General features: G+C 43.8%; 1 protein-coding gene across 1 annotated transcript in view; it reads left to right on the plus strand.

Annotated features, from left to right (window-relative positions):
- TGFBR3 (transforming growth factor beta receptor 3) overlaps positions 1-26,056 on the plus strand; it is a 206,811-nt gene that overhangs the window by 131,175 nt on the left and 49,580 nt on the right. Inside the window, exon 4 of the mRNA XM_006140157.1 lies at positions 21,218-21,401. Within this exon, the coding sequence (XP_006140219.1) occupies positions 21,218-21,401 (184 nt within the window). The remainder of the gene's footprint in view (positions 1-21,217; positions 21,402-26,056) is intronic.

Raw genomic sequence — 26,056 nt, forward strand, 5'->3', positions numbered from 1 at the left:
TTTTTTTAAAAATTTTTTTTTTTTTTTTTTTTTTTTTTTTTTTTTTTTTTTTTTTTTTTTTAATCTGGTTGCTCTGATTAGCTAGGAAATGGCGTGGGATGAAGAATGATTGTTTCAGGCTGTTTCGAATAATGGATCTTTGAGTGTGACTCACATCCATGGATACAGGTGGGGACATCCTCATAGCCTTATAGTTTTCCTTTCACAGGGTGTGTGTATGACCCAGAGGACATTGAGTAGGTTAGGGTTGTCCCTCAGTGCAGTCAGAAATAAAAATAATCTTACCCTCTCAGTGTATCATGTTGAAACTATGAATAAAAATATTTTAGAAGGATCATGTAAGCTTTTTATTTATGCAGTAATTTCCATATTGAAGGAAGAAGTAGAGCAACTCATCTGGGTGGTAGATGTCTGGACCGTCCACCTGAGTTTGGAAAGAGTCACAGATTAAACTGTCTTTAAAAACATGCTACAACTTGAATAGACATTTCTCCAAAGAAGGGACACCAATGGCCAAAAAGCACGTGAAAATGTACTCAATATCATTAGTCATTAGGGAAATGCTAGTGAGAACCACAGTGATTTGCCACTTCACACTCACTAGGATGGCTGTAATAAAAAAAAGACAGATGTAACACGTGTACATGTGTCAAGGATATAGAAATTGGAACTCATTGCAGGTGGAAATGTAAAAACAGTTCTTTGAAAAACAGTTGGGCAAAACACATATCCACAAAAACTTGCCCACAGATATTAAAGCAACATTATTCATAGTGTCCAGAAAGTGAGAACAGTCCAAATGTCTGTCAACTGATGAATGGGAAGAAGAGAAACTACATCCATACAATGGAATGTTATTTGGCCATAAAAAGAAAGAATGAAGGCCACCTCATAGCCTAGTGATTAAGGGAGCTGGCTCTCACATGGCCAACTGTTCAAATCCTGGCTCTGGTGGCTAGAATAACATGCCAGGCATTTGCACATGCTTGCCCCAAATCCTGATAAGATGGGGAAATGGAGGAGGAGAGATTGTGGGGTGGCCACACCCCATTTGAGGGTTCTCGCTCTTGTATCTCCCTCATGAGTACATGTATCCTCTGGCAATTACGGATGAACCTTTAAAACTTTATGCAGAGTGAAAGAAGGTGGGCACTAAAGGTCACATATCGTATGATTCTGTTTATATAAAAGACCAGTACAGGCCAATCCGTAGAGCTAGAGAGTAGATTATTAATTGCCAGGTACTGATGGCGGGGGGAGGGAGTGGTAAATGATTATTGATGGTATAGAGTTTCTTTGGAGAGTGATAAAAATGTTCTGAGATCTGTGAAATCTGTTGATAGAAAAGAAAGGAAAGAAAGTGAGAAAGGGGGAAAAGCAAAGGAAAACTTGTTGCAGCATGTTTTAAAAGCAATGGTGTAAAAATCAATGGACGAGAGGTAAATGTTAAATGGTATCTTTTCACTTTATTCCATACCCTGATTTAATTTTTAAAAATTATGCTTTCCAGACCTAAGCATTCTCTCCCACAAGGTCAGAAGACCTGGGACCGTGGAACAAACACCAATTTGCAAGATGAAATCCGAATGCCTGGTTTCTGATAACATAGGCTGCCTACTGCAGAGGCCACGGTAGCCAGCCTATGTGTAGCAGGCACAATTGTTTGGTATGCTCATTTTTTAAAAAAAAAAGGAAAAGAAAGGAAAAAAAAAACTCAAAAAATAAGCAGCTTCTTCCAGCCTCATTCACTCCTGGGATTACTGTGTCATAATTTTCCCCCAGCCATTTATCGTTAAACTCAAAGAAGAAATGAATGAACGTGTGTGAGATTTACATTTGCTAAAGGACTCGTGTACTCACTGCAGAGAGACAAAGCAAGAGAGAGGGAGAGGAACATGAGAAAGCAATCCCGGCGGGTGGTGGGGGGATGGCCGCACCCCAATCCCTTCTCCTCCATTCTCCTCTCAGGATTTTGGGAATGCAAGCACATAGGCCTGCCATGTTTTTCAAGTTGCTGGGTCAGCACTCAAATTGTGCACTTGACCGTGTGGGATCCAGCTGACCCACATGTGTACATGTTTGAGCAGGGGATGGGAAAGGGGATGTGGGTCTCCAAGGCACAGTTGCAAGAGCTGACAAATAAAAATACGGGACACCAAGTTAAAGTTGAATTTCGGATGAATAGCAATAAGTTCAGTAAGTTAATGTTCGATGTCAGATAAACAACAAGTTATTGTTTAATATTCAGGACATACTTACACTAAAACGTTTTTCGTTGTTTCCCTGAAGTTCAAATTTAACTAGGTATCCAATATTTTATTCGGCAACTCTATTCACAGGTAGTTCAGTTTTTTAATTTCTAGTTAACCCATTGACCTCTCTGTCAAGAGGCCTGAGTACTAGTCTTAGGTCTATTACTAACTAGTTATGCATCATTGGGCAAAATCACACTAACTTCTCAGGCCTCTAAAATAAAGAGCTTGCACTGGCTGATCTGTAATGTTCCTCCCAGCTTTTAAACCCTTGGATTCTTTGATAATGCAACTGCTAGATTTTATATCCCAATTTAATTGGAAACAGAAAATGGCAGTCTGAACAGCGCCTCTTCAGCAAATCCAAGTAAATATCAAGGCAGGGCAGTTGGAATAAACGAGAGAAACCAAACTTTATACTATTGACTTTGGATTAAAAACAAATCAAAACTTAATCTTAATGAAAAATGTAAATTAATACCAGAAACATGCTTAATATTTAAAAACCAGTTTTGCATTTCCATGAAGGGGGCGGGGTAGGTAAAGGAACTAGGGTTGCCAAAATCTGGTTTATTCCTTTTACTTGAACTGGAGGCAGGAAAAAAAAAAAGTGCAAATATTTTGGGCCTCTGCCACCAAACCTCAGGCAGTTCTCTGGTCTGCCCTGCAGTTTGGATGACTGACAAAGCTCAGTGAAAAACAAGTGCTATTTGTTTTCCTGTGCCTCGTATTTAACTGGAAATCAGAAGGCTAAATTTCCAATCAGTGGTTAAATAGCCCCAGATGTGTGCTTAGTGCTACACTAGGAAGGGACATGCACGGCCTGTCCTACAGCGCATGGCTAGTGGTTACCCTTTCACGAAGCCAAGTAATGCGTAACTGAGCCTTGTAGTGTCCAAAAATGCCCTAAGAATATCTCACAGACGTTCAAGTTTGCTTGTAGAGGAAGAAACTCTTCTTTTTTTTTTTTTTTGCTGTAGGGTGTGTGTGCTCACCAGAGGCAGACACAGAAAGGGGGAAGTGAGAAATCCACCCCCCTGGGAGGATGGCCACACTGCAGTCCCTTCATTTCTGTTCTCCTCTTGGGATTCTGGCTGTACACACACCTGTGCCCGTTTTCTAAGCCACCAGGTCGAGGACTTGAACTGCATCATGGGCCATATGGGATCTAGCCGTTTTAACCACCATGCTACCAGCTAGCGCTGGAGAAGTAATGTTTCAAAGAAATTTCCTGTATTCTATTGTGCTGCATTTAAAAATATGGGAGCAAGACCAGCAGGTAGTAGGGTGGTTTAAGGCAGCTGAATCGCACATGGCTGACTCTAGTTATAGTTCCAGACCCAGTGGCTTGGAAAACACACTGGGCACGGGTTCACACCTGCCCCAAATCCCAAAAGGAAAATGGAGGAGAAAGGGTTATGGAGTGGCCATCCCCCTGGGGAATGCTTAATCACTTTCCTTCTCTCTCTCTCCCTCTCTCTGTGTCTCTCTCTTGGGCAAGCACATGCATTGTATAGCAAATTAAAAAAAAAATCTGGAAGTAATTTTCTAATTTCTTCCACTCCCTTCTTTGGCAGTCCACTTCCCCCACTCTATCTTTAGAAAATAACAAAATCAGCATAGCTAGTATGATGGTTTGTGTAACTACTTGTTTGTTGGTCTGATCTGCAGGGTCCTGGGGAGCTGCGCTGGCATTAGGGGTGCAGGGAGGAAGAGAGTGAATGGCCTGCTCTCAGGGAGCTTCTCATCGTAGGGGAAGCTGTTTAGAAGGCTGGGAACTGCAGTTTCATGTAATAAGTACCATTGTTAGGTCCTGGCAGTTGGAGAAAACAGCAGCTTTCTTACTCTGAGTACAATTAAGGCAGCTTCCTCTGTGAGATTGACTCTAAGGAGTAGCGTGTGACAGAATCAGTCAGGGTTGCAGACAGAGACACAAATTCCTGCTCCATCAGAAGTGTCTTCCCAATGTATCAGCTATACCACTGTAGGTTTTCCACTGAGGTCTCTCCCCAAATAATTCTTTTTTGCATAATGTTTCAAGATTGGTGGTGGTTCTTCGTCTTTTTAAAACTGTCTCTTGTGGAGTGACTCATTGTGTCCTGTGGGACGGTCCAAGTGGTTGTGTACTTTGCACTTCTATTCCAGAGGCTGCTATCTGTTGGTTTTGTGGCTTGTCTGTAAGAGTTGTAATTATAAGGGGCTTGATCCTCTCCTGAACTAGGGTCACTCAAACACCATATTTCCTAAGAACGGGTTTCTGGCCCCTTTGTGGTGAGAGCTCTTCCTAAATGTCATTGTGGTCATTAGAACATTGGAAAGAGTCCAGTTTCAGCTGGTAAATCTGGTCCAAAAAGATTTTTGAAAGATTCCCTTGCCTGGGTGTATTTCTCTGAGCAAGACATCCTGTCCGGGAGGGTTCCTACAAATGTAGACTTTTCCTGGCTCCAGCAGGATTTGTTGGGTCATGTCTGTGTGCACGCATGGGCCCCAGCCCTCTGAAGGCTTTGCTTTTATCCAACAACTTGATGTTAAATAAACTCACTTTCACTGACAAGGGAAGGTTGGTGTTTCTTCCTGTAGTGTCCCATGACGTCCTTTAAGGCTTTATTGCCTAAGGCTGATCTTGTAACCCGATGCATCTGCCCTTCCCCAGTGATGGGCAATTGTATCAAATGTTAATCTCTAGTGCCCTTGGTTGACGTGGTGTACATCCTCCAGAGAGCTGTTTGGTAAGGAGAGCGAGTGTGTTTTGTTAAGGGAAGTTGCAGAATATTTTGTTTTCATGTCATTGGAGGGGGTAAAACAATCTGTTTCCCAGGAGACTCGGGGAGGCTGACGTGAGAGCGCCAGGCTGCCCTTGGTCCTCTCACAATGACAGCAATGCCCTTGGCAAGGCCTCTTCAGGGGTGGCCTACACTCTGCCTCTCAGACAGTGATGGCAGGATGGTCCAACACCTTCCCAGACAGGGGTCACTGGGTTTGCTTGAGATGAATGATCCCTGCACCTTAAATCCCCATCATCTAACTCCGACTTTGAAGCTACCTCTGACTTATACAGGGGAGGCAGGAATTCCGTTGGACTTTCTTATTTTTAAATCCGTAGTAGAATTTGTAGCCCAACATTTGCTTCCGTCCTCAGTTTCTAACACCCATCCCTGGGTGCCTGGAGTCTTGCGTACTCTTAATGCCATTTGCCAAAGAGTCATCTTTGGTCTGCTTCTGCCTTGTCCCACGTAAGTGGTGAATGACACAGTGTGGACCCGGGCACAGTATGTACCTGGAAATCAAGGACTTACCTACGTGCCCTCTGGCAAAAGCCCACAGTGGCCACTGCCCACTAGATCACTAGTCTGTCAGTCTTTATTATGGAGAGCCCATTCTTGGGAGTTAGTCGTTTTGGGGTGATTCAGGGTGCAGGGTAATGTTCAGAGGTGCTATGTTGGCACAACTGCGCTGACCTTTGTGAACAAGGATCTTACACCCTTTTCTGGCAGTTTGGACAGAAGTCTTCTGTCCAAAGAAGGTACTGTGGTACCTTCACAGCAAGGAATGAATCGTAACATGTCAGCCTCAAGATCTGTCAGACAGGCCTGTGGCCTGTTGTGAATGATGCATATACGTGTGTAGAGTTAACAGACACTTAGGTTATATTGTCATGTGCTAGGTACTCTTCTGACCACTCACATATATTACCTTGTTCAACCTTCACGAGCCTGTGAAGTAGGCACTCTTAATGTCTTCTTTTTTTAATGTGCCTTAGGGTGAGTGAACACACCTGAGAGAGACAGAGAAAGGAGAAGGGGGGGAAAAAAAGCAGCCCCAGGAGAGGAGACCATACCGTAATACCTTCTCCTCCAATCTCCTCTTGGAATTTTGGGCATGCGCACACATGTGCTTGGCATGTTTTCCAAGACTGGGACTTGAATTGTATAGTTGGCCATGTGAGATCCAGCCATTCTGACCACCACACCACCTGCTGGCCTTCTTATTGCCTTCAGTTTAAGATGAGGAAACCAAGACCAAGAAGTTCACTTAACACGCACATGGTTGCTCAGCTAGTGAGTGGTTGTAACCTGTGTGAAGTGCTTAGAATGTTGTCTGGCACGTAGTAAGTGCTCGTGAATGTTAATAGTAATAACAGTGTTTTCCAGAATAGGGAAGGTGGACATCATTAGGGTCAATTATTCTACCTGACTCAGAGGTATGGCTGTGATGTCATCCATGACTTTGGAGCCACTAATGATTGTCCCAAGAGCCAGGTTTCAGAATTGAACCCTCAGAGCCAAATCAGATCAAAGGTCATTTCAGCAAAGTGAGCTATGAATGACTTGTTTCAGAATTGGGATCTAGATTATACCAGAATTTCACTTCCCTAAAAATTTTTAAAACCGTCTTGACCCCTTTCCCAAGAACATTCTCCCTCTGGCTCTTGGTTGCACCATCTCTGGATCAGCTCCACCAGGATGCCTTGCTTAATATCTGCGTCTGTCCCGAGCCCTCTGGGGATCGTATCTTAGACTCTAAATGTGTTCAGTTCACCCTTTTCAGGTTTGGCAAAGGAGACTACCTTGACTACCTTCTTCAGAGATTGCTAAATGTAGACTGAAAAATGAGGATGACCACAAGAAATGTGGCCTGGGGACCAGTAGTTAGTGTAATGGCTATGTCGATGAACTCCCATGTAGCCAACCATGGTTTGAGTCCCGGACCCGGTGGCTTAAACTCATGCCAGATGTGTGTGCGTGAGTGCACAAGATCCCGAGAGGAGAATGGAGGAGAAGGGATTGCAGCGTGACCATCCCCCCCTGGGGGGTGATTTCTCACTTTCTGTCTCTCTGTCTCTGACTTTCTGGCGAGCGCATGTGCCCTATTGCAAAAACCTCTCAAAAAAAAAAAAAAAAAAAAAAAAGAACTGTGGCCTGTAAATGAGGGCTTTGCTTGAGAGCTCATTTTAGGAACATCAAAGGGAACTCCAACCGGTTGTTCGGGGCTAGTGGCCCTACTTCCAAGGAAATGGCCTTTAGATCTTTTTTTCCAAACTGTTCCTAGGTCTCTTATAGGGCCAGGCAACACAAGTCCATTTCTCCCGGGACTTGTGTCAGCCATTCACAGAAGCTGCATCCATCAGAGTTTATCCAGAGAAACAGAAGCAGTAGGGGATAGATTGGAAGAGAATTACTGCAAGGAGTTGGCATATGCCATTGTAGAGACAGGTGAGGCAAGGTAAGATCCATAAGGAGGCCTTCAGGAAGGGCAGCTGGTACCCTTGGCATGAGCTGAAGCTGCTGTAAGCAAGTAAAATTTCTTTGTCCTCGAAAGTCTCACCTCTGCTCTCAACTGATGAATCACGCCCATCCAGATTACCTAGGATGATCTCCCTTCCTTTGAGCCACCTCCTTATGGACTTGGATCACATCTACAAAATATACCTTCACAGCAATATGTAGAAATGTTTGATTGTATAGCTGGGGACTGTAGTCTAGCTAAGTTGACATACAAAACTGACCATCACAGAAGTGTTTACATCTTCAATTTTGTGCAGCCTGATATTTTTGCTTTGCTGTATCACCGTAGTCTTTTCTTCAACCATTTGAAGATGCTTGGGCAATTCATTATTGCTGTTTACTATACCTTGCCTGCCAGCCAACTGCTTATTTCCGTAATAGTCATTCCAATTTCCGTCTGCCCCTTCTGTTCCCTTCTTCTCCCACGTGGACCAGCACAGCTGCTCAGGTTGCTGGGGGCAGAGGGAGGGGGAGGGCGGGGGCAGAGAAGGAAACCACCCACTGGGAAGAGTCTCTGTAGGAGGCAGATGAGGACAGTAGCCCCCTGCGTGGCCTTATTATGCTTTACCTAAGTGCTCAGAGTCCCAGTTTCCCCACCTGTCAGCTGTGAGGATTCAGGACATGTATAACATGCACTTGGTGAGTGTTTGGTATCAGCCTTTATGATTATTACCTTCCACATATATGCTTGAGAAATCTCACCAGAGGGCACATTCTTGCATGGAAGCGAGAGAGAGAGAGAGAGAGAGGGGGAAAGTAAGAAAGCACTCTTCCTGGGGCATGGTCACGCTGCTGTGTTCTCTTTTCCTCCATCTCTCCCTCCTTTCGGGATTTTAAGCATGCATACACACGTGCTCTGCATGTGTTTCAAGCCACCGGGTCTGGGACTCAAACCACGCGGTTGGCCATGTGGGATCCAGCCGCCTTAACCATCATACCACAGGCTGGCCCCGGTGTTTTTTTTCCTATGGACCTAGAGAGAGTCCTGTCTACTCTACACTACTGACTTCTTAGCTCGGTCGCTGACTACTGGAGTAGTGATAAAGAGAGAGCTCTACAGTGAGAAAAGTTCAGTTTTTAACCTTGCTATCTACCACCTCTGTGCCTTAGGCAGATCCTTCAGCCCTTTGGAGCCTTAATTTCCTTGTCTGTAAAATGGAACTAAGATTGTTAGCCTTGATAAAGAACTCTAGAGAGAATTCCAGGAACCTGTTTGGAGCCAGGTATTCATAAAATTTAGTTTGTGCCCTTGAACCTCACTTGGCAGATTGGATGTAACTTAGAAAAGAAAGAGAAAGCGGGAGGAAGAAAGGAAGAAAGAAAAGAAAGAGTCCTCCCTGGTGAGGGGTTCCTCAGAAGCCCCTTTGGAGGGCAAAACTAGATTGGGGAACATGGCAAGTAAAAATGATATCAACCTTTTATTTTCCCTGAAAAGTACTTTTTAGATCGTAAATGCAGTTCAAATTTGGGAAAAGCTTCTCTAACATCATGCTAACACTGGAAAATGAAGAAGGATAAATTTAGGAGTCTGGGGAGATTATTTTGCAAGGCTAGGGAGGATCCATGTGTGGCCTGGAATTGTACTTTGGAAAATTGTATTATAAAGCAGCTCACGCTTCATTAATTTGTAGGGACTGAGTTAATTTTTCAGGTGGGGTGAGATGTTTTGCTTCTCTTTGTGTGTGCAGACTCAGATATACTGTCGTTCTTGTAACCTTTCCATGGTCGTTAGAGTATTGCTTTTGTGCCGGCTCATGTTCAAGTTTGTGCATGTTTACAGTCAAGGGCAGTGTCTCGGGGCTTCTTCTGGGACATGTATCAACATGTAAGGCATTAAGAATACAGGGCAGTTTCAATCCTTTACTTCTTTATATTCCAGTAAAAATGCAAAGTAAAAACAGGAAGATCATCATAATGTCTTGAGAAAAAATAATAATCGAGTATGTTTTATGTCATCTTCTTGGGAGAGAAGTCATGTGGTTTTGCATACAAAATAAAAACACCCAAGAATTTTAAAATGGTTGCATGGATTTGTGTTTCTTGAATGCACGATTGGCAGATGCCCTAATCACATGGTTCATGAATATACAGCTTTGCAAATTATGAGTGTAGGTTCATGGGCATGGAAGTTATTATTTCTGTAAAATAAACCTTATTTTTTTTTTAAAAAAGAAAAGCATTGAGTCATGATATATGTTAATAGAAAACATGTTTCAGATCACATTTCATATCACGTGGTTTGGGAGGAAATAGACAAGTACGGTCCTCCCAGGAATTGCATAGGGAGAATGTGTTATTTTCCTCTTTCAGAATGTAAGGTTCAGTCCTCATCTGGGAGGTAAATATTTCAACACTGTTCCAGTAGGTTTGTCTTTGCTAGGCCTCATGTGCACAAAATTCATCAAAGCACAATCCTCTTAATGCCTTTCTGTGTGGAGGCGGTACGAGTTCTAAGGCTAATCTATAGATCCTGCTTAAACATAAATCTAGATTCTAGATAAATCCTATTCTCCTTCATGATATTTCTCACCACCTCTGAAACAGAGCTAGCAAATTCTTTGCAAGACAGGTGTTTCTGAAATAGCAATGAGTTTTTCTTTTCTTCGTTTTCTGTGTTTTGTTCTATTAAGCAGGTGACTCCAAAAAGAGATCTGTTTGTACATTAGTCAGAAAAAGGGAGAGAAATAGTAGAAGTTGGGAGTAGGGCGGGACAGAAGAGGAAGAGCTCTTTGTGTAAGTATAGAGCTTCCACTCGTGCCGCAGTCATGGAAATGTGCGGTTGGGCCTGTAACCCGAAGAGCAGGCACTCGCCCAGCTGAATCAAGCTTCATATGTACCACAGCTGAGCTATAGGGTGTGTGTGTGTGTGTGTGTGTGTGTGTGTGTGTGTGTGTGTGTGTATATGCACGTGTCTGTGTGTGATTTCTGGAACAGACTCTCCTCTGAGATCTCAGCAGGCTTTTCTTTGTCATTGGGGAGCTATGGCTTCTCTTATTTCACAGGGCCTGTGTCTTTCTTTTTAGATGTGTAAGAAGATGACTCCATCCACGATTTGGCTTTTCTTTCCCTCTCTTGGCTTTTTTTCCCCCAATGTAGGGGAGGGGATTCTTGCTTATTCTCCAAACAATCTCATTCAAACAGGAGTAATATGACTCAAGTATGAATCAGAATTGTGATGGTGGTGGGGGTACTACGCTGCAGTTTTCTAGACCCCATGTTTCCAACCCACCTCCTTGGAATCTGGATTTTAGCGTATTTCTGTCTATGATACACTGGTCTAAGGATCACACTTTGGGAGGCACTAGGTTTGTGATGTCTTCTTTTTATTTTGGAGAGATTTTTGCTATAGGGCGCGTGCGCTCGCCAGCCAGACAGAGAGAGACAGAGAGACAGAAAGCGAGAAATCACCCCCCAGGGGGGATGGTCACGCCGCAGCCCCCTCTCCTCTATTCTCTCTCGGGATCTTGGGCACACACGCACATGCACCCAGCATGAGTTTTAAGCCACTGGGTCCGGGACTCGAATCGCGGTGGACTATGTGGGAGTCCAGCGACATAGTCATTACGCTAACTGCTGGTCCTGAGATGTCTTCTTAACATTGATTTATGTTCTGAGACCCAATCAAAAAGCAGATGGATAGCTGGACATTATCAGTTCGTACACATATTTCTTTGTTAGAGTCATATTGGAGGAAAAGCTAGAACACTTCTACTAGAAATAGAATGAAAACCACGTATGTAATTTGTCTTCTGTTAGTGCATTTAAAAAAGTAAAAGGAATCAATAAAATTAATTAATGTCATATTTAACCCAGTACAGGTTGACTATCCCTTATCTGAAATGCTTGTGACCAGACTGATTTTAGGTTTCAGAATATTTACATATACATAATGAGCTATCTCGGGGACAGGATCCAAGTCTAAGCATAAAATTTCCTTATGTTCTATGTACGCTTTATACACATAGCCTGAAGATAACTTTATACATTATTTTTGTATGGCAGCCTTCTGACTGTGACCTGATCCATGAGGTCAGGTGTGACATTTTCCACTTGTGGTGTCATGGTGGCACTCGAAAAGTTTCAGCTTTTGGAGCCTTTCATATTTTGGATTTTTTAAATTGGGGATGTGTAGCCTGTATATCCAAAATAATATCATTTAAACATACTGGTCAGTCGAAAATTAGCAAGATATTTTACTTTTTCCTTGTAAATTTTTTAACTCTGGTGCATATTTTACATTTATTTACCACACAGATCCACTTAACCAGCAACTTGTCGGGTACTGAATGGTGACATGTGGCCAGCTGTGTCTGTACCGGGCAGCATAGCTAGAGCAAGGACGGGCTTCCCTCCGCCCCTGGCAGACACGTTATTGATCATGGCACTTGTTCCCGTTTCTCCACTACTCTGAATATGACCTCAGAATCCTTTTCAGAACAGAACTGTAGGCAGGCACTGCCAATTACTTGGACTTCAAGATTCATCCTCTTCATTAAACTAGTACTTACCAAGTGTCTTTGTTGTACCCGGCACTATTCTAGGTGCTTGGGATAGACCCATGGGCAAACCAGACAAAGCTTACACTCCGGTGGAAGGAGATGGGCAGTAAGCATAAAAATTGAGTATGTTATATGGTGTTTTAGGTGGTGACAAGTACTACGGAAATAAAATCTAAAGAACACTTGAAGGACTCTGGATTCCCCCACTCTAGTGGGGTCTGGGTGGTTGGGTTGTCATTTTAAACGGGTGCCATCGAGAAAGTAACATTTAAGGAGGCCTGGAGATGAGGTCAAACTTATGATGAGACTTAATTAGCACCCACAGTCTAACGTGACCGGAGTTTTCATTAGAACCATTTTTCTGGGAGCATTCTTCATGGAGTTAGGATCAAGGAGGCAGGACGATGGGGTTAGGAGTTGCTGAGGCCTTGCAGTGTTCTGGCATCATCCACAGCAAAACTGCACTCTCCCTCCCCACTGAAGATGAAGCCAGTGTAGGGGAGGCCCCGAGAGAGGCTGTGATGCAGTCCGCCAGGCCTCTGAGTCAGCTGATGTGCTGAGATAAGTGCTAAAACGAAGAAGCTCAGTTCCAGGAAAATGGTGTCTGTACTCGCTAGCTAGGCCTTGCGCACTTCACTTGTGTTTGGAAGATCAGCCTTAAGGCTTCTGTGGATCTGCTTAGGAATTAAAGAGTTAAAGCTTAAACACAGGTGTGGAAACAAAAGGGCTGGTTGCCTCTTTGGCTTTTTTCATGTGCTTTTGGACAAGGTTGTTGAATCGGATCCAGAAAAAATAACAAACTTGGCTCTCGTTGCCTTGCCGTAAGTTCTTGTAATAAAACTCCCAGCACTGGCAGATAGAGTAATGTTCTGCTCTTTAAAAAAGTCTGGTAGCATAACCAGAATTTAAAACACAAGTGTCATGTGTGGTTCAAGCAGGGAAGAGCATTGAGGAGACTGCTCTGTGTGTGTCTGAGCATCCTCAGTTCTGATAGGCAGTCAGGTACTGCGTGGTTGCCCCTTCAAGAGACCCTTACTAAGAATCAAGATCTTTGGAGCTCAGTGCTCTATTCATTCCCACAGGAAGACATTTGTCATGTCAGGGAATGTCAGAGGAGTGGGTTTTAATTAGCAAACAGGAGGAAAGTTCAGTGGATTGTGGCAGGAGACATGGAACTACTACATAGCCTTTAATAATTGGTTTTTAGGTGGAGTTATTAGGTGAAACACCAAATCATTGGCTTTAAAGCCTGGCCAAAAGCTCATTTCCTGGGTAGGAGGGAAGCAAGGAGTTTGGGTAACAGGAATGAAAAAAAAATATGTCCTTTCCTGTAAGTGACAACATTAAGCCTACCTGCAGCAAGCGGTTATTACATCTCTGCTCTGTGCCAAGCAAAAGATTCTGAATGAACGCGGTGCCTCCTTGGCCCTCAAGTGAGGGTGACAGGTGTGCTGATAATGGTTACAGGTCATGTGAGAGGGGGAATGGACTGGAGGCGTGTAGTAGGTACCTGTGAGCAACTCCTAGGAGGGTTCACGGAGAAGGTGATTCTGAATGAACGCGGTGCCTCCTTGGCCCTCAAGTGAGGGTGACAGGTGTGCTGATAATGGTTACAGGTCATGTGAGAGGGGGAATGGACTGGAGGCGTGTAGTAGGTACCTGAGCAACTCCTGGGAGGGTTCATGGAGAAGGTGACGCTTGTGGGGAGACAAAAAGCAGTTCACCAGGTGGTCTAGGCAGAGGAGCAGGAGGAAAAAGACCCAGGAGTGTGGGCCATCTCCATGCACTAGGGAAATGAACAAGGCGTATAGCAAGACACATTCTGCAACTTGGAGAGCTTGCCAGGCCCACGGGAAAGTGATGTAAAATGGGGACATGCCCCCACCCACACTGAGATGCTCAGATGCTATTCCACATTGTTATGTGTTTACTTTTGAGAAAGATTGCCCAGGTGACAGTGTGGAGGAAGGAGGGAGGGAACGGGATTGATGGCTGGGAGGAGGGTAGGTGTTGCAGGTGTTTGATTGAGACATAAGAACCGGAAATGGGATTGTAATGAGGCAAGGCCAATAAATGGCCTTGGAAATTCTCTACCATTTTACTCAGTATAAAATCCTTTCTGTGGGACCAGCAGTTGGCGTAATGGCTATATTGTTGGACTCTCTTGTAGTTGACTGAGGTTCGAGTGTCAGACCCGGTGGCTTAAACTCACACCAGGTGCTTGTGCGTGCATCCCCAGGATCCTGAGAGGAGAATGAAGAAGGGATTGCAGTGTGGCCATCCCCCCTGGGGGGTGATTTCTCGCTTTCTGTCTCTGTCTCTCTCTGTCTTTCTGGCGAGTGCACGCGTCCTATAGCAAAATCTTCTCAAAAAAAAAAAAAATCCTTGTTGTATATTGCTTATGAGGGAGCGTATACATGTATGAATATTTAGCAATTCTACATTCGTTCATTGTGACATAAAAAGAAGTGTGTATTTAGTTTCTGCCTCTGTTTCCTGGCACACTGCTCCTGAAACTGTTCGACTCTGAAGTGATTACGAATGGCCTCTTTATGCTAATGAGGTGACTGATGACTGGGGGCTCCTGGATAGCCTTGGCCTACTGGAGTGAGCATCCAACCATGTGATGAGAAGGGCTGGAGATTGACTCAGTTACCAATAACCAGTAATGTAATCAACCATACTTACATGGTGAAACCTCCTTAAACCCCCCCTGAACTATCTATCGCATAGGGTTTAGAGAGTCTGGGTTGGTGACCATATGGAGGTATTGGGAGCGAAGTGGTCCCGGGAAAGACATGGAAGGTCTGCTCGCCTTCTCCATACTTTGTCCTACACTTTTGATCCATCTGAGTGTTCCTAAGTTGTATCCTTTACATTAATAAATGGGTAAATGTAAGAAAAGTTCCCAAGTTCTGTGGGACTGACCTTAACCTGTGGGTTCTGACACTGTCTCCAGGTCAATAGTAGGTAGTAAGTTGGAGAATTGGTTGGTGTGGGAAAGATATATGTCTACAGAAGTGGAACTGAGGGTGTGAGTGTACAGGAAATAGGTTTTTTTCCCTATGTACTCATGCAGTTATCTTCCTTACAATCATAATTACAACCCTTTCTCATGTTAGAAAAGTATTTTCCTTTTATTTGTTATTATTTATTTATTTATTTATTTTGCTATTCTCTTTATACCCCGTGTTTTTCACAAACTTTAATCCAAGCCAGACTGTAACAAGAGTTCCACATCATGAAGATGAAGACAGGGTCTGCAGTGTTGACTGGTAGAGTAGAAGGATGACATAGAAAAGCCGTGTCTACTTCAGCAGGGCTTTGGGCAAATTCTAGTCCAAAGTATTTATGAAGTTAAGGATAGTTCATGAAGTTTGTATTTGGCTGAACAACCTGGGACCGCCCCCCCCAAGTGCTATTAATGTGCTCAGGTTAGCATGAGTGTGTACACAGACCTCAAGCTCTTCTTCATCTTGTTGGAGATTTAAGTGAAAGTGTAAAAAAGCACACCTATGAAGTTTAGTTATTTACAGATAATAGAATAAGCATTTTGACATGTTCTCTGAAGACTCGAGAAAAATGATAAGACCTTCCTATTTATTATAAGAATTATTGCTATAAGGGTAGGATGAAAAGCCTCCACCTGAGAAAATGAAGACCTGGGAATTTAGGTGCCATCATCTTCACCATCACCTCTTGGTGTGAGTCACCACTATTTCTCACGTGGACTATTCCAGAAGTCTACTAATGAGCTCATGCTCCTTGTCCCTATTCAGTTTAGACTTGCTGTAGCAGACAGAGTGACTCTATTAAATATATTTGGAGGGGCAGCAGGTGGCATAGTGGTTAAGGGGCTGGACTCCCACATAGTCTACTGTGGTTTGAATCCTGGACCTGGCTGCTTAAACTCACGCTGGGTGCATGTGCGTCCGTGCCTAAAATCCTGAGAGGAGAATGGAGGAGAAGGGATCGTGGCATGGCCACTCCCCCACCTGGGGTGGGGGGTGATTTCTCATTTTCTCTCTCTCTGTCTCTCTGGAAAGCATAAAAATAGCAAAAATCTCTCTTAAAAAAATCTATCTATCATCTATCTATAAATAGATTTGGTAGACGTCCCATAGTGACTCATCTCCCAGACTAAACACCATAGTCCTTTTAATTATCTACAAGGTCCTGTTGGGTCTACTGCTCTTCTGGGACCTTTTCTTCTCCCCATCTCCCCCACCCCTCTGGCTAGCTGTACTAGTTCCCTTGCTCTTACTCTTCCTTACCTTTGTAGCATCTCAACTGTAAATGCTCCTCTTCCTGTATCTGCATAGCGATAAAAAAATTGGCTCACAAAGTTATGCAAACTGACAAGTCCACAACATGGAGAGCCAGTGTCCCATTCAACCTGAAAGCCCGTAGGCTGCCGTATAACCAGGAAGCACTGATGCCTCAGTTCTGAGGCCTTGAGACAGAAGAATTCTCTCTTACTTGGAGGAAGGTCACCCTTTTGTTCTATCAGGCCTTCAACTGATTCAGTGAGCCTACATATATTCAGGAGTATGATTTTATTTTCTCCCTTTATTGACTGAAATATTAACCTCATCCAGAAATACACAAAATAGTGTTTGACCAAATATCTGGGCACCTCAGAGCCCAGTCAAATGGACCCATGAGATTAACCATCACAATATGTTAGTCATACAGTACCTAGAGATCTTGAATCTTGTTCTGGCACCATGATTTAGAGGCTACACAAGTAATATCTGACCACTCTGCTGTCTGGAGACAAATTGAGGAAGCTGGGGATGTTATCCTGAAGAAGCGAACATGTGATCAAGGTTAGGTGACACCTTCAAACTTTTGAAGGCTGTCTCATGGAGGAAAAAGAAGAAATTCTTTGGGCTGATGAAGACAGCTCAGACTAGTAGATAGAAAGTGGATCTTACAGTTGGAAAGAAGGAACAGAAATCTGTTTGGGAAGCTCGTGCAGTCTTCTACAGGGTTTCAAGAAGAGGCCAGCCATGACCAGGAGTCAGAAGTTTCATGTTCTGGTCTTAACCATCTAAAACTTGGGGGGAGGGGTCAATAGGCAGGGAGGCCTTTGTCAGCTCTAGATTTATCAGAACCAGGTGAGCTGGCAGTCAGGGAAACAGTGCTGACTAACCCCTTGCTAAAGCAAAAACTTTCCACTGACCTGCAGTCAGGGACACCTCATTGGCTCTGGCAGCTTTGCTTTCTTCTTGTTGGAATGTGCCTGAGGAGTGGCAGTGAACTCTGTTCCCAAATTCCTCAGCCCTGAGTGTATGAGCTATACTGCTGCTAGCCCAGGAGAAGACGGACCCCAGGACCGATGGTACATGGAGGGACTAACAGGAATCACCCCTTCTTTCTATGTGTACATAGAATCAGCTATAGCACCGTATTCATTTTAATGACTACAGGATACATTGCCAAGATGCCCCTGATTTCTTATTTACACTGTCTTCTTGCATCTGGAATGCACCAGTGTCTGATATAGCCCACCTTCCGCTCTGAAACAGTATATACTATGTATAAGATATTTAAAACCCAGGGTTATATTTTATGACCAAAACATGAGTGAGAACACAAGATCTGTTAGGGTTACATACCTAAACCTTCAGAACTGTGTTGGCAGTGGGACAAAGGTCTTTGAACTGTTGTGGATTTGTGTGTGTGTCTGTGTGTGTGATAAGAAAGCTTTTTTAGTGAAAAGATAATACTACAGGGCTGTGATCAGAAAACCAGATACATAGGTTTGAGGCTCAGTGTTGATGAATAGCTGAGTCTCAGGGGAGTGTACACGTAGGTGGGCATGGCTGTTGTTGGCAGGAAAATGGCTCAGAAGATATTTGTCATGCAGACGACATCGAAACAAGGTCAAAGCTAAATGCTCCACACTGATTTTGCTTATAACTGGCATCAGGACATTTAGAAATACTCTTTACTACATTCAAAAGCACTTCATGGTCCTGATACACAGTAGGTGTACAACAAATGGTGACTATTATGAGTGGTCGTAGTTACGTGCACTTGGTTAATGATTAGTTCTGGGCTTCTCAAGTCAATACAAACCACACAGGCCCATATTCTTTACTAAGAATTAAGTAGCCTGAGTTCTAACATAGGAAGATCTGTCAATCTGGGAATTCAAACTGGGGATCCAGTAGATCTTTGAGTGGTGGTAACATTCGGTCAATCTAAAGTGTAGAGCAGGAGTTCTTGGTCTCTGTGCTGTTGATGTTTTGGATAATTTTTTATTGTGGAGGCAGTCCTGTGCATTGTGTTATTTAGGTATAATGATGAGAAATGTTTCTAGACGTTGCCGATGATCTCCTGGGGGACAGAATCACCCCTGGTTAAGAACCACTGGTGTAAAGGAAGCTGTAAGGTGCCCACATTGGGCCTGTCATATGCTTTTCAGTGATTTTCAAACTATGAATCACTCAGTACCCATTAAGACAGGGGTCCTCAAATGTGGCTGACCGTTGGAAACATGCAAGGAGCTTTAAAAAAGTCTAATGCTGGGGCCAGGGATTGGCGTAATGGCTGTGTCCTGGACTCCCATGTAGTTGACTGCGGTTCGAGTCTCAGACGCAGTAGCTTCAACTCACGCCTGGCATGTGTGCTTGTGTGCCCAAGATTCCAAGAAGAGAATGGAAGAGAAGGGATTGTGGCATGGTCATTCCCCTTGGGGAGTGATTTCTTGCTTTCTGTCTCTCTGGCAAGCACATGTACCCTATAGCAAAAAACCTCTCAAAATAAATAAATAAATAAATAAAAGTCTGTCGCCTGGGACCAGCAGATGGCATAATGCATACATTGCTGGACTCCCATATAGTTGACTGTGGTTTGAGTTCCGGACCTGGCAGCTTAAAATTTATGCCAGGCACGTGTGTGTGTGTGTGTGCCCAAAATCCCGAGAAGAGAATGGAGGAGGAGAGATTTCAGCATGCCCATCTCCTCTTGGGGGGTGATATCTTGTTTTCTGTCTAACAAGCACACACACCAAGAGAGATAGAGAAGGTGTGACCATTCTCTATGGGAGGTGCTTTTTCACTATGTGTCTCTCTGTCTATCTCTGGGGAGTGCTTACACCTCTGACCAAATAGAAAAAGAAAGAGAGAGAGAGAGAGAGAAAAGAAAGTCTGATGTTTTGGCCTCACTCCAAAGATTCTGGTTGGTCTGAACATAGCCTGAGGATTAAGATATTTACAAGTTCTTCAGGTGATTCTAGTTTTAGGCCAAGATGGAGACTGTGCAATGTATGATATGGAATTAATGAAGTGAAGTACTTCTTTGCCACTCTTGAAAAAATATATGTATATAGAATCAAATAAAATATTAATGCCTAGCATCATAGCTATATAAGTACTATTCTGTATGTGTGTTAAAGTTGAAAATGCTTCTGTAAGCAATAAAAACCATTATCAAAATACCTGCCCTTGATTTACTTTTTAGTCTGGCTCTTGGTAACGCCTTCAGAAATGACTTGCTTTTTGTTAAACAATAAATAGTTCATGTGAAATTCAATTTAAGACATTTATGATTCTATTACTTTGGGATATGTGAGCCATTTTACCTACATTTTTAGATTTCACTTTAACAGTGATAAAATCAGTTATTTTAGAAGTGCCAGCTGTCATAATCCATTTTTGGTAGCTACAACAGAATACCATCATTGACTGGGTAATTTATATAAAACAGAGGTTTAGTTAGCTCACAGTTCCAGAGGCTCCAAAGCCCAGGATTGGGAAGCCACATCTGGTGAAGGCCTCATGCTGCTTTACAATGTGTTGGGAAAATGGGGATCCCATGGCCAGAGAGGAAGCCACAGAGAGCCAAGGACACCAAGCTCACTTTTATATCAACAGTCTTTCACAATAATTAGTTCCTTCTTAAAAGAACTAACTTACTCCCACTAAGACATCATTAATCCTTACAGGAGGGCAGAGGATCTGTGCAAATACCTCTTTTTTATTATTATTATTATTATTATTATTATTATTATTTACTTGCAAGATGCACGCACTGGCGAGAGTAAAAGAGAGTAGCCCCCAGTCAGGTATGGTCACACCACAGACCTTATTCCTCATTTCTCCCTCTGATCAGGATTTTGGACACTCATGCACATACACCTGACATGTTTTTCAAGCCATTGGGGCTGGGATTCAAACTGGGGTTGGCCACGTGGGATCTGGCTTCCTTAACTGCTACACTACAAGGCCAGTCCCCCAATACCTCTTAAAGACCTTACTATCTCTCAATGAATTGCACTGGGACCACATTTCAACATAAATTTTGGAGGGGGCAAACCACTTCAAAACCACAGTAGTAGCCGATGAAGATGGCCTGCTTAATTTCACTAGCAACTAAATTCAATTATAGCACAAGAATGAGAGGGTGATTTTCCTCTTTGTGTTAATTACATACGTACTATGATATGCTAGTTAAGCAATGATTTAAATATATCCCACAAGAATGTGGCTCTTGCATAAATCATCCTGAAAGTTTTATTAGGATTAGTTTAACAGCCTCTTGACTTCATTATCTATAGGAATTTGGGGGTCTTACAAAATAAACTTTTGTACACATTCATCTCACTGCTAAGAAATAGAGTCATGCAGTGGAAGACTGGCAACCCCTAGCTGTTCCTTTTTAATCTCAGCACTCAGGAGAATATAAATCGAAAGCACTTTTGCTGTGTCCTGTTGTGGTGACTCTGTCAGCAGATACTGCCACTGTGTAGGACCTGGAAGTTATGTTCAGTTGCTAACTGGACTTTGGGGTCACTTGGCCTGATCCTGAAGCCCATAAGCCTTCCCAAGCTTCCCACTGACTTGAAACACATTACTTGGAAGGCTGGCCTTCAGTTTAGATATTTGGAAAATGGCAATGATAATTCTTTTGACTACTCATAATGTACAGTAGAAACTCTTGTCACAGGTTCTTTCAGAGTTCAAAGAGACATCCTGCATTTGGTAGTTTTGCTGTAATCTGGAAGAACTAGGTTTGAGATTATTTCTTGAATCAGTCACTGAAAAAAGAGCTAACCTGCCTGTGTTAGGGAAGAGGTTTGAATGACAAATACTCATCGGTTGTCTGATAAGTGATTTCTCTAATTACGATTCAGCTCCTGGTAACCTTAAATATGCAATTCTATTTCCTCTAGGTGTCTAAGGGTTCTGAGGTCCAATTTTCATCTGGAAACTTCTCCTTGACAGCAGAAACACAAGAAAGGAACTTCCCTCATGGAAATGAACATCTGTTAAATTGGGCCCGAAACGAGTATGGAGCAGTTACTTCATTCACCGAACTCAAGATAGCAAGAAACATTTATATTAAAGTGGGGGAAGGTAAATTTTATGTGGCTTTAGTTAATGACTGATTTATGGCAAAGTTTTCTTTTCTGAGACCAGATGGTTAGGGCACGGAATCCTAGAATTACAGAATGTTGGCACTGGCAGGACTTGAGGGATCATTTGGGCCTACTCTTTTGCATGTCCTCCCCTTCTTTTTCTTCTGAAGAAACAGGCTGGAAATGGCCAAGCCAGAAATGAGTACAGTTGATGGGGAGAGCAGAGGGCGGTTGCCATGTAGAATTTAGAAGACCTCCATGCACAGAAGTCAGAAGACTTAAGTGGAGGGTGAGAAGCTGAAGGGGGGGAAAGAGGTGATAAGTAATGAGGCAGGTGGCAGGACATGCCCACAGGTAGGGCATCTTCTTACCTGTTATTCTACACACAGTGAAGCCAGTGTCACTTTGCAGGGTTGAGATATCAGTTTAATTTTGGACAATGGTAGTTCAAGTATATTTTTATATGAATGACCGTTATGACAAATATCAGAGAAGGGAACTGAATGGCCTTGATAGGAGGTTGCCCATTTTAATTCCCTTTCCTTGTGGAGGGATAAAAATATCCAGTGACTCAATTTTGAAAGCCCATTATTGAAAAAGAAAATAACAAAAACGTTTTCCATCATTATTTTTAGTTGAGTATATTTGGAACCTTCCCCCCCACCAACCCCTGTAAGTTTCTAGGAAATAACAACTCTCGTGAATGGGTCCTTGGTGTTGGCTGGCAATTACGTGAACTTGACCTTTCAGGTCTTTAGCATTGAGCTGCTTTCTTTTGAATTCACCTTCTCCATAGATAGTGTGGCAGAGCAGGGGGGGTGTGTGGCGGGAGGGAGGGTGTAGCGGTTGTTGTTGTTAAGTTTATTTATTTCTTCCATGAGAGACAGACAGACAAAGAGTACCAACCAGGTGTTGACACTGTGATCTACCCTCAGCCTCAGCCAGCCTAGATCAGGAATACCTGGTGTGTACAGGGAGACCTTGGGATGCAAACCTGGGACCTTCTCGTATGGCTTCAGTCTCAGAACATTGTATTATCACTGTGCCACCATGGCTGGCCGAGGGTGGGTTATTAAATGCTTGATCCCAACTCTTTTTGGATCTGGGCTGTTTTAAAGCACATTGACAGACAGATGCAGGAAGGTAGACCTGCACAGAAGCCCGTCAGGGGCTCTCACATGCACCTGCATAACCCCACAGCCAATGCAGGAGGAAGACATTATTTTCCACCATTTTACAGCGGGCTTAGTGGAGGGTTAGCAAATTTTCTCAAATCCGTATAACTAGCAAGTGTCAGAGAAAGAACTCAAACCCAGGTTTCCTGACTTGATCCTCATGCTTGTTGCCTGATGGTGTACTTTAAGTCCCAGGCAAATAAACATAACCTAAAAATTAAAGTGGGCCACCTGGATAGAAATATTTGTTTAGCTGGGTTATAGAGGAAGGGTTTGAGATGAAGGTTGGCCTCCAAAATTTTGTTTGTCACCAGGCTCTCATGGTTGTCAGTTAGCTAATAATAGGGGTTGAGTCCCATTGAGACAGAGTGAAACATATCTTTTGATAAAGGTTCTAGGCCTTGGCCAGTGGTTTGCATTTTTGAAGCAGTATTCTTTTTTTGAGAGAGAGATTTTTGCTATAGGGTGCATGTGCTCGCCAGAGAGACAGACAGAAAGCAAGAAATCACCCCCCAGGGGGGATGGCCACAATCCCTCCTCCTCCATTCTCTCAGGATCTTGGACACACATACACACGTGAGGTTTAAGCCACCAGGTCCATGATTAAACCGTAGTCAACTATGTGGGAGTCCAGTGATGTAACCATTGCACCATCTGATGGTTCCTAAAGCAGAATTCTAATAGCATGCAAGTATCGATTACCCTTTGGAATTGGATAGAGTAAGAATGTTCTGTAGTTACATTTACAAGTTGGGCCTTGTTCTCCTGACAGTGCATGAATTTCTATGCATGCTTGGCAGTCTCCAGCCTTGAGAGCCAGGGGTTAAGTCACCTAACTGGTTAGGCCAAATGCTGGGTCCAAGAGGTGAACTTAAAGGACCTGGCATCCAGTCCAGTAAAAACTGGCTAACTCCTTGGTACCACCCATGGAGCCCCTGAAACTTGATTCCAGCCACCAGTTAGATATAAGTCATTGGCCCTTACCAAGGAGAGGAGCAATTAGAGAAAGGGAGTTTCCTTGGTTAGTTGGGCAGACCACAGGCCAATGACCTGTTTCTCACCATGAGTCAGATAGAACCTGGCTTCCCAGAACTTGACCTGTCTCTACCATCCTTGTACCCAAGGGTCCCAAGCATGAGCCTCCTCTTGCTCTAAGCCCTGTGTTCTTAAATGCTGGTCCCCCCAACAGCAATATCTCCTGGGGACTTGTTAGAAATCCTAGTTCTCAGGGGCTAGCCCTGTAGCCTAGTGGTTATGGGAGCTGGTTCTAACATGGGTGACTGTAGAATCCTAGTCCTGGCACCTTGAAAAACAGGTTTAGCATGCACGTGTATGGGCACATCCCAAATCCAAAAGTAATGTAGAAAGGAGGAGAGGGGGTTGCTGTGTGACCACACCCCATCAGGGTGCTTTCTCTGTCTCTCTGTCTGCTTCTCTCTGGCTAGCCCACATGTCCTCTGGCAATTAAAAGTATATAAATACATAAATGACAATTCTTGGGCCCAACCCACACCAGCTGAACCAGAAATTGTGGAGGTGGGAGACCAGTAGTCAGTGTTTTAATGAGCCCTCTGGAAGATTCTGATGCTCACTAATATCTTAGAACTGCTCTAACCTGTACCTAGCGTGGAAGAATTGAAAAGTTTCAGTTCTTATCCCAAGTGATCTCACTGACTGTGACTCTTCAGGCAACACTGAGTTGCCATCACAAGTGTTCATTTCCATAGTAAGAAACAAAGGCATTTGTGTTATCTCCTAGGGTCATTCCAGCTCTGAGTATATTGTTCTGGGTCTCAAAGTCATTTGTCAATCTTTTCCTAAAATACAAATAAGCGTGTGACTTTTTTTACCCCCAAACTGGCCAGGTTTCTACCAGGGGATTCCCCTCTGTGGTTTCCTTTCTACTTGGCACTTGGTGCAAGTTTTGATGCCAGGCATGCATGCAGAAGGTCATTCGAGGGGGGAAAAAACCCACATACACAACAAGTGATTAGCTTATTCAGTTAGGGACAATGGCATCTGGGACTGGAGCCCTTAGTAACAGCAACTTTTGGGCAATTAAACCGTTCTTAGTGGCTTAACTGCACTGGTGGATTTTCTTTTATTTGCATTGAATTGTTAATTCAGGAAACCTATACTGTGAGCCCTCTGCACGCCAGAGGCGAGCCAGGTGCACCTCCGAACTGGATATGTAGGCACATTCGAGGAGGGTCGGTCTCCAGAGTTTCAGACCATCCTGTCCCTGACCTATGCACACACCTTCTCTGTCTTAATTACATTTCAGCCCCAACATGCCAGTATCATTTTCCGTCCCATGACCTGAGCAAGGCATCCGCAGGGCTGCAGCTGCAGGGTGTGCAGATCTCATTTACTCCTCTGGCACAACCCTCAGCAGATGTGGAGGGAGCCTGCTCCTAGCGGCCTGTGTCGGTGGAGCCTTGGGCTCTTCTCCCTGAGGGGGTTTTAGAGAAGAATGAATCATGCAGGGCCAGCATGCTGTTGCAATGAGCCTACAAGCAGGGCCATGGGGACTGCTCTGGTCTCTTCAGTTCTAGGGATGTGGCTGGGGGTACTCGAGTGGCTGGAGTTATGATGCCACAGTGTATGCGGCAGATGTTAGCATAAGGGAGGTTGCAGCAGTTGGAGGTGGGCGGATTGCAGTATCAACTCCATTTTGGGACCTCCTGGGCTGATTCCTTACTCTCGAGTGAGACTTTCATGTGGACCTATACCCTGGCATCCTATCCTTGAAATGAAAAAGGCAGAAGTCTGTTTCCTTGCAGTGCCAGGTCTCTGATTAATTACCCCTTCTGCAAAAACCCTGCTACACCTAGAACTTCCTTGATATTGGTCCCAGCTGTCATCCTGCCAGCAGTTTCTTTAGAGTTCTGTTTAAACATTTAAACACTGGATGGAAATCCCATCAACCACAGTGCTGTGTAAACGGCATGTGCTGTTGAGGGAGTGTCTTCAGACGCTTGGTGCTTGCATCACTCTCTTGGTGGAGGTGGTAAGCAACCCTTGGCAGCATGAGATGATGTTCGTGAACGCACCTTGCAAACCGTAGAGCACCATATGAACATACGTCGCCCATACTGGGGCTGTGAGAAAGAGGGAGAGTGTGCCCTTGCTCTCTCCCCCAGACTTTTGCCCTTAATCGGCAGAGTCTAAAACACTGTGGGAAGTAAAAATGTAAGGCAGTGGTTAATTCTACATGGTGGGCCAGAGAATTAAGTAGGTGGATGGTTTTCCTGGTAACTGAAATAGCAAATGCCGAGTGCATAGCATGAGGGTTAGGGCAGCTGGATTGCACACAACTGACTGTGCCGTTTGAGTCCTGGACCCAGCAGCGTGACACACATGCCAGGTGCATATACATGAGTGCTCAAATCCCAAAAGGAGAAATGGAAGAGAGGGGATTGCATCGTAACCGTCGCCTGTGGGGCATGCTTTTTCGCTTGCCCTTTTTCTCTTTCCC

Source organism: Tupaia chinensis, unplaced genomic scaffold (assembly GCF_000334495.1).
Source record: "Tupaia chinensis unplaced genomic scaffold, TupChi_1.0 Scaffold000023_1, whole genome shotgun sequence".
In the NCBI taxonomy this organism is placed as follows: Eukaryota; Metazoa; Chordata; class Mammalia; order Scandentia; family Tupaiidae; genus Tupaia; species Tupaia belangeri.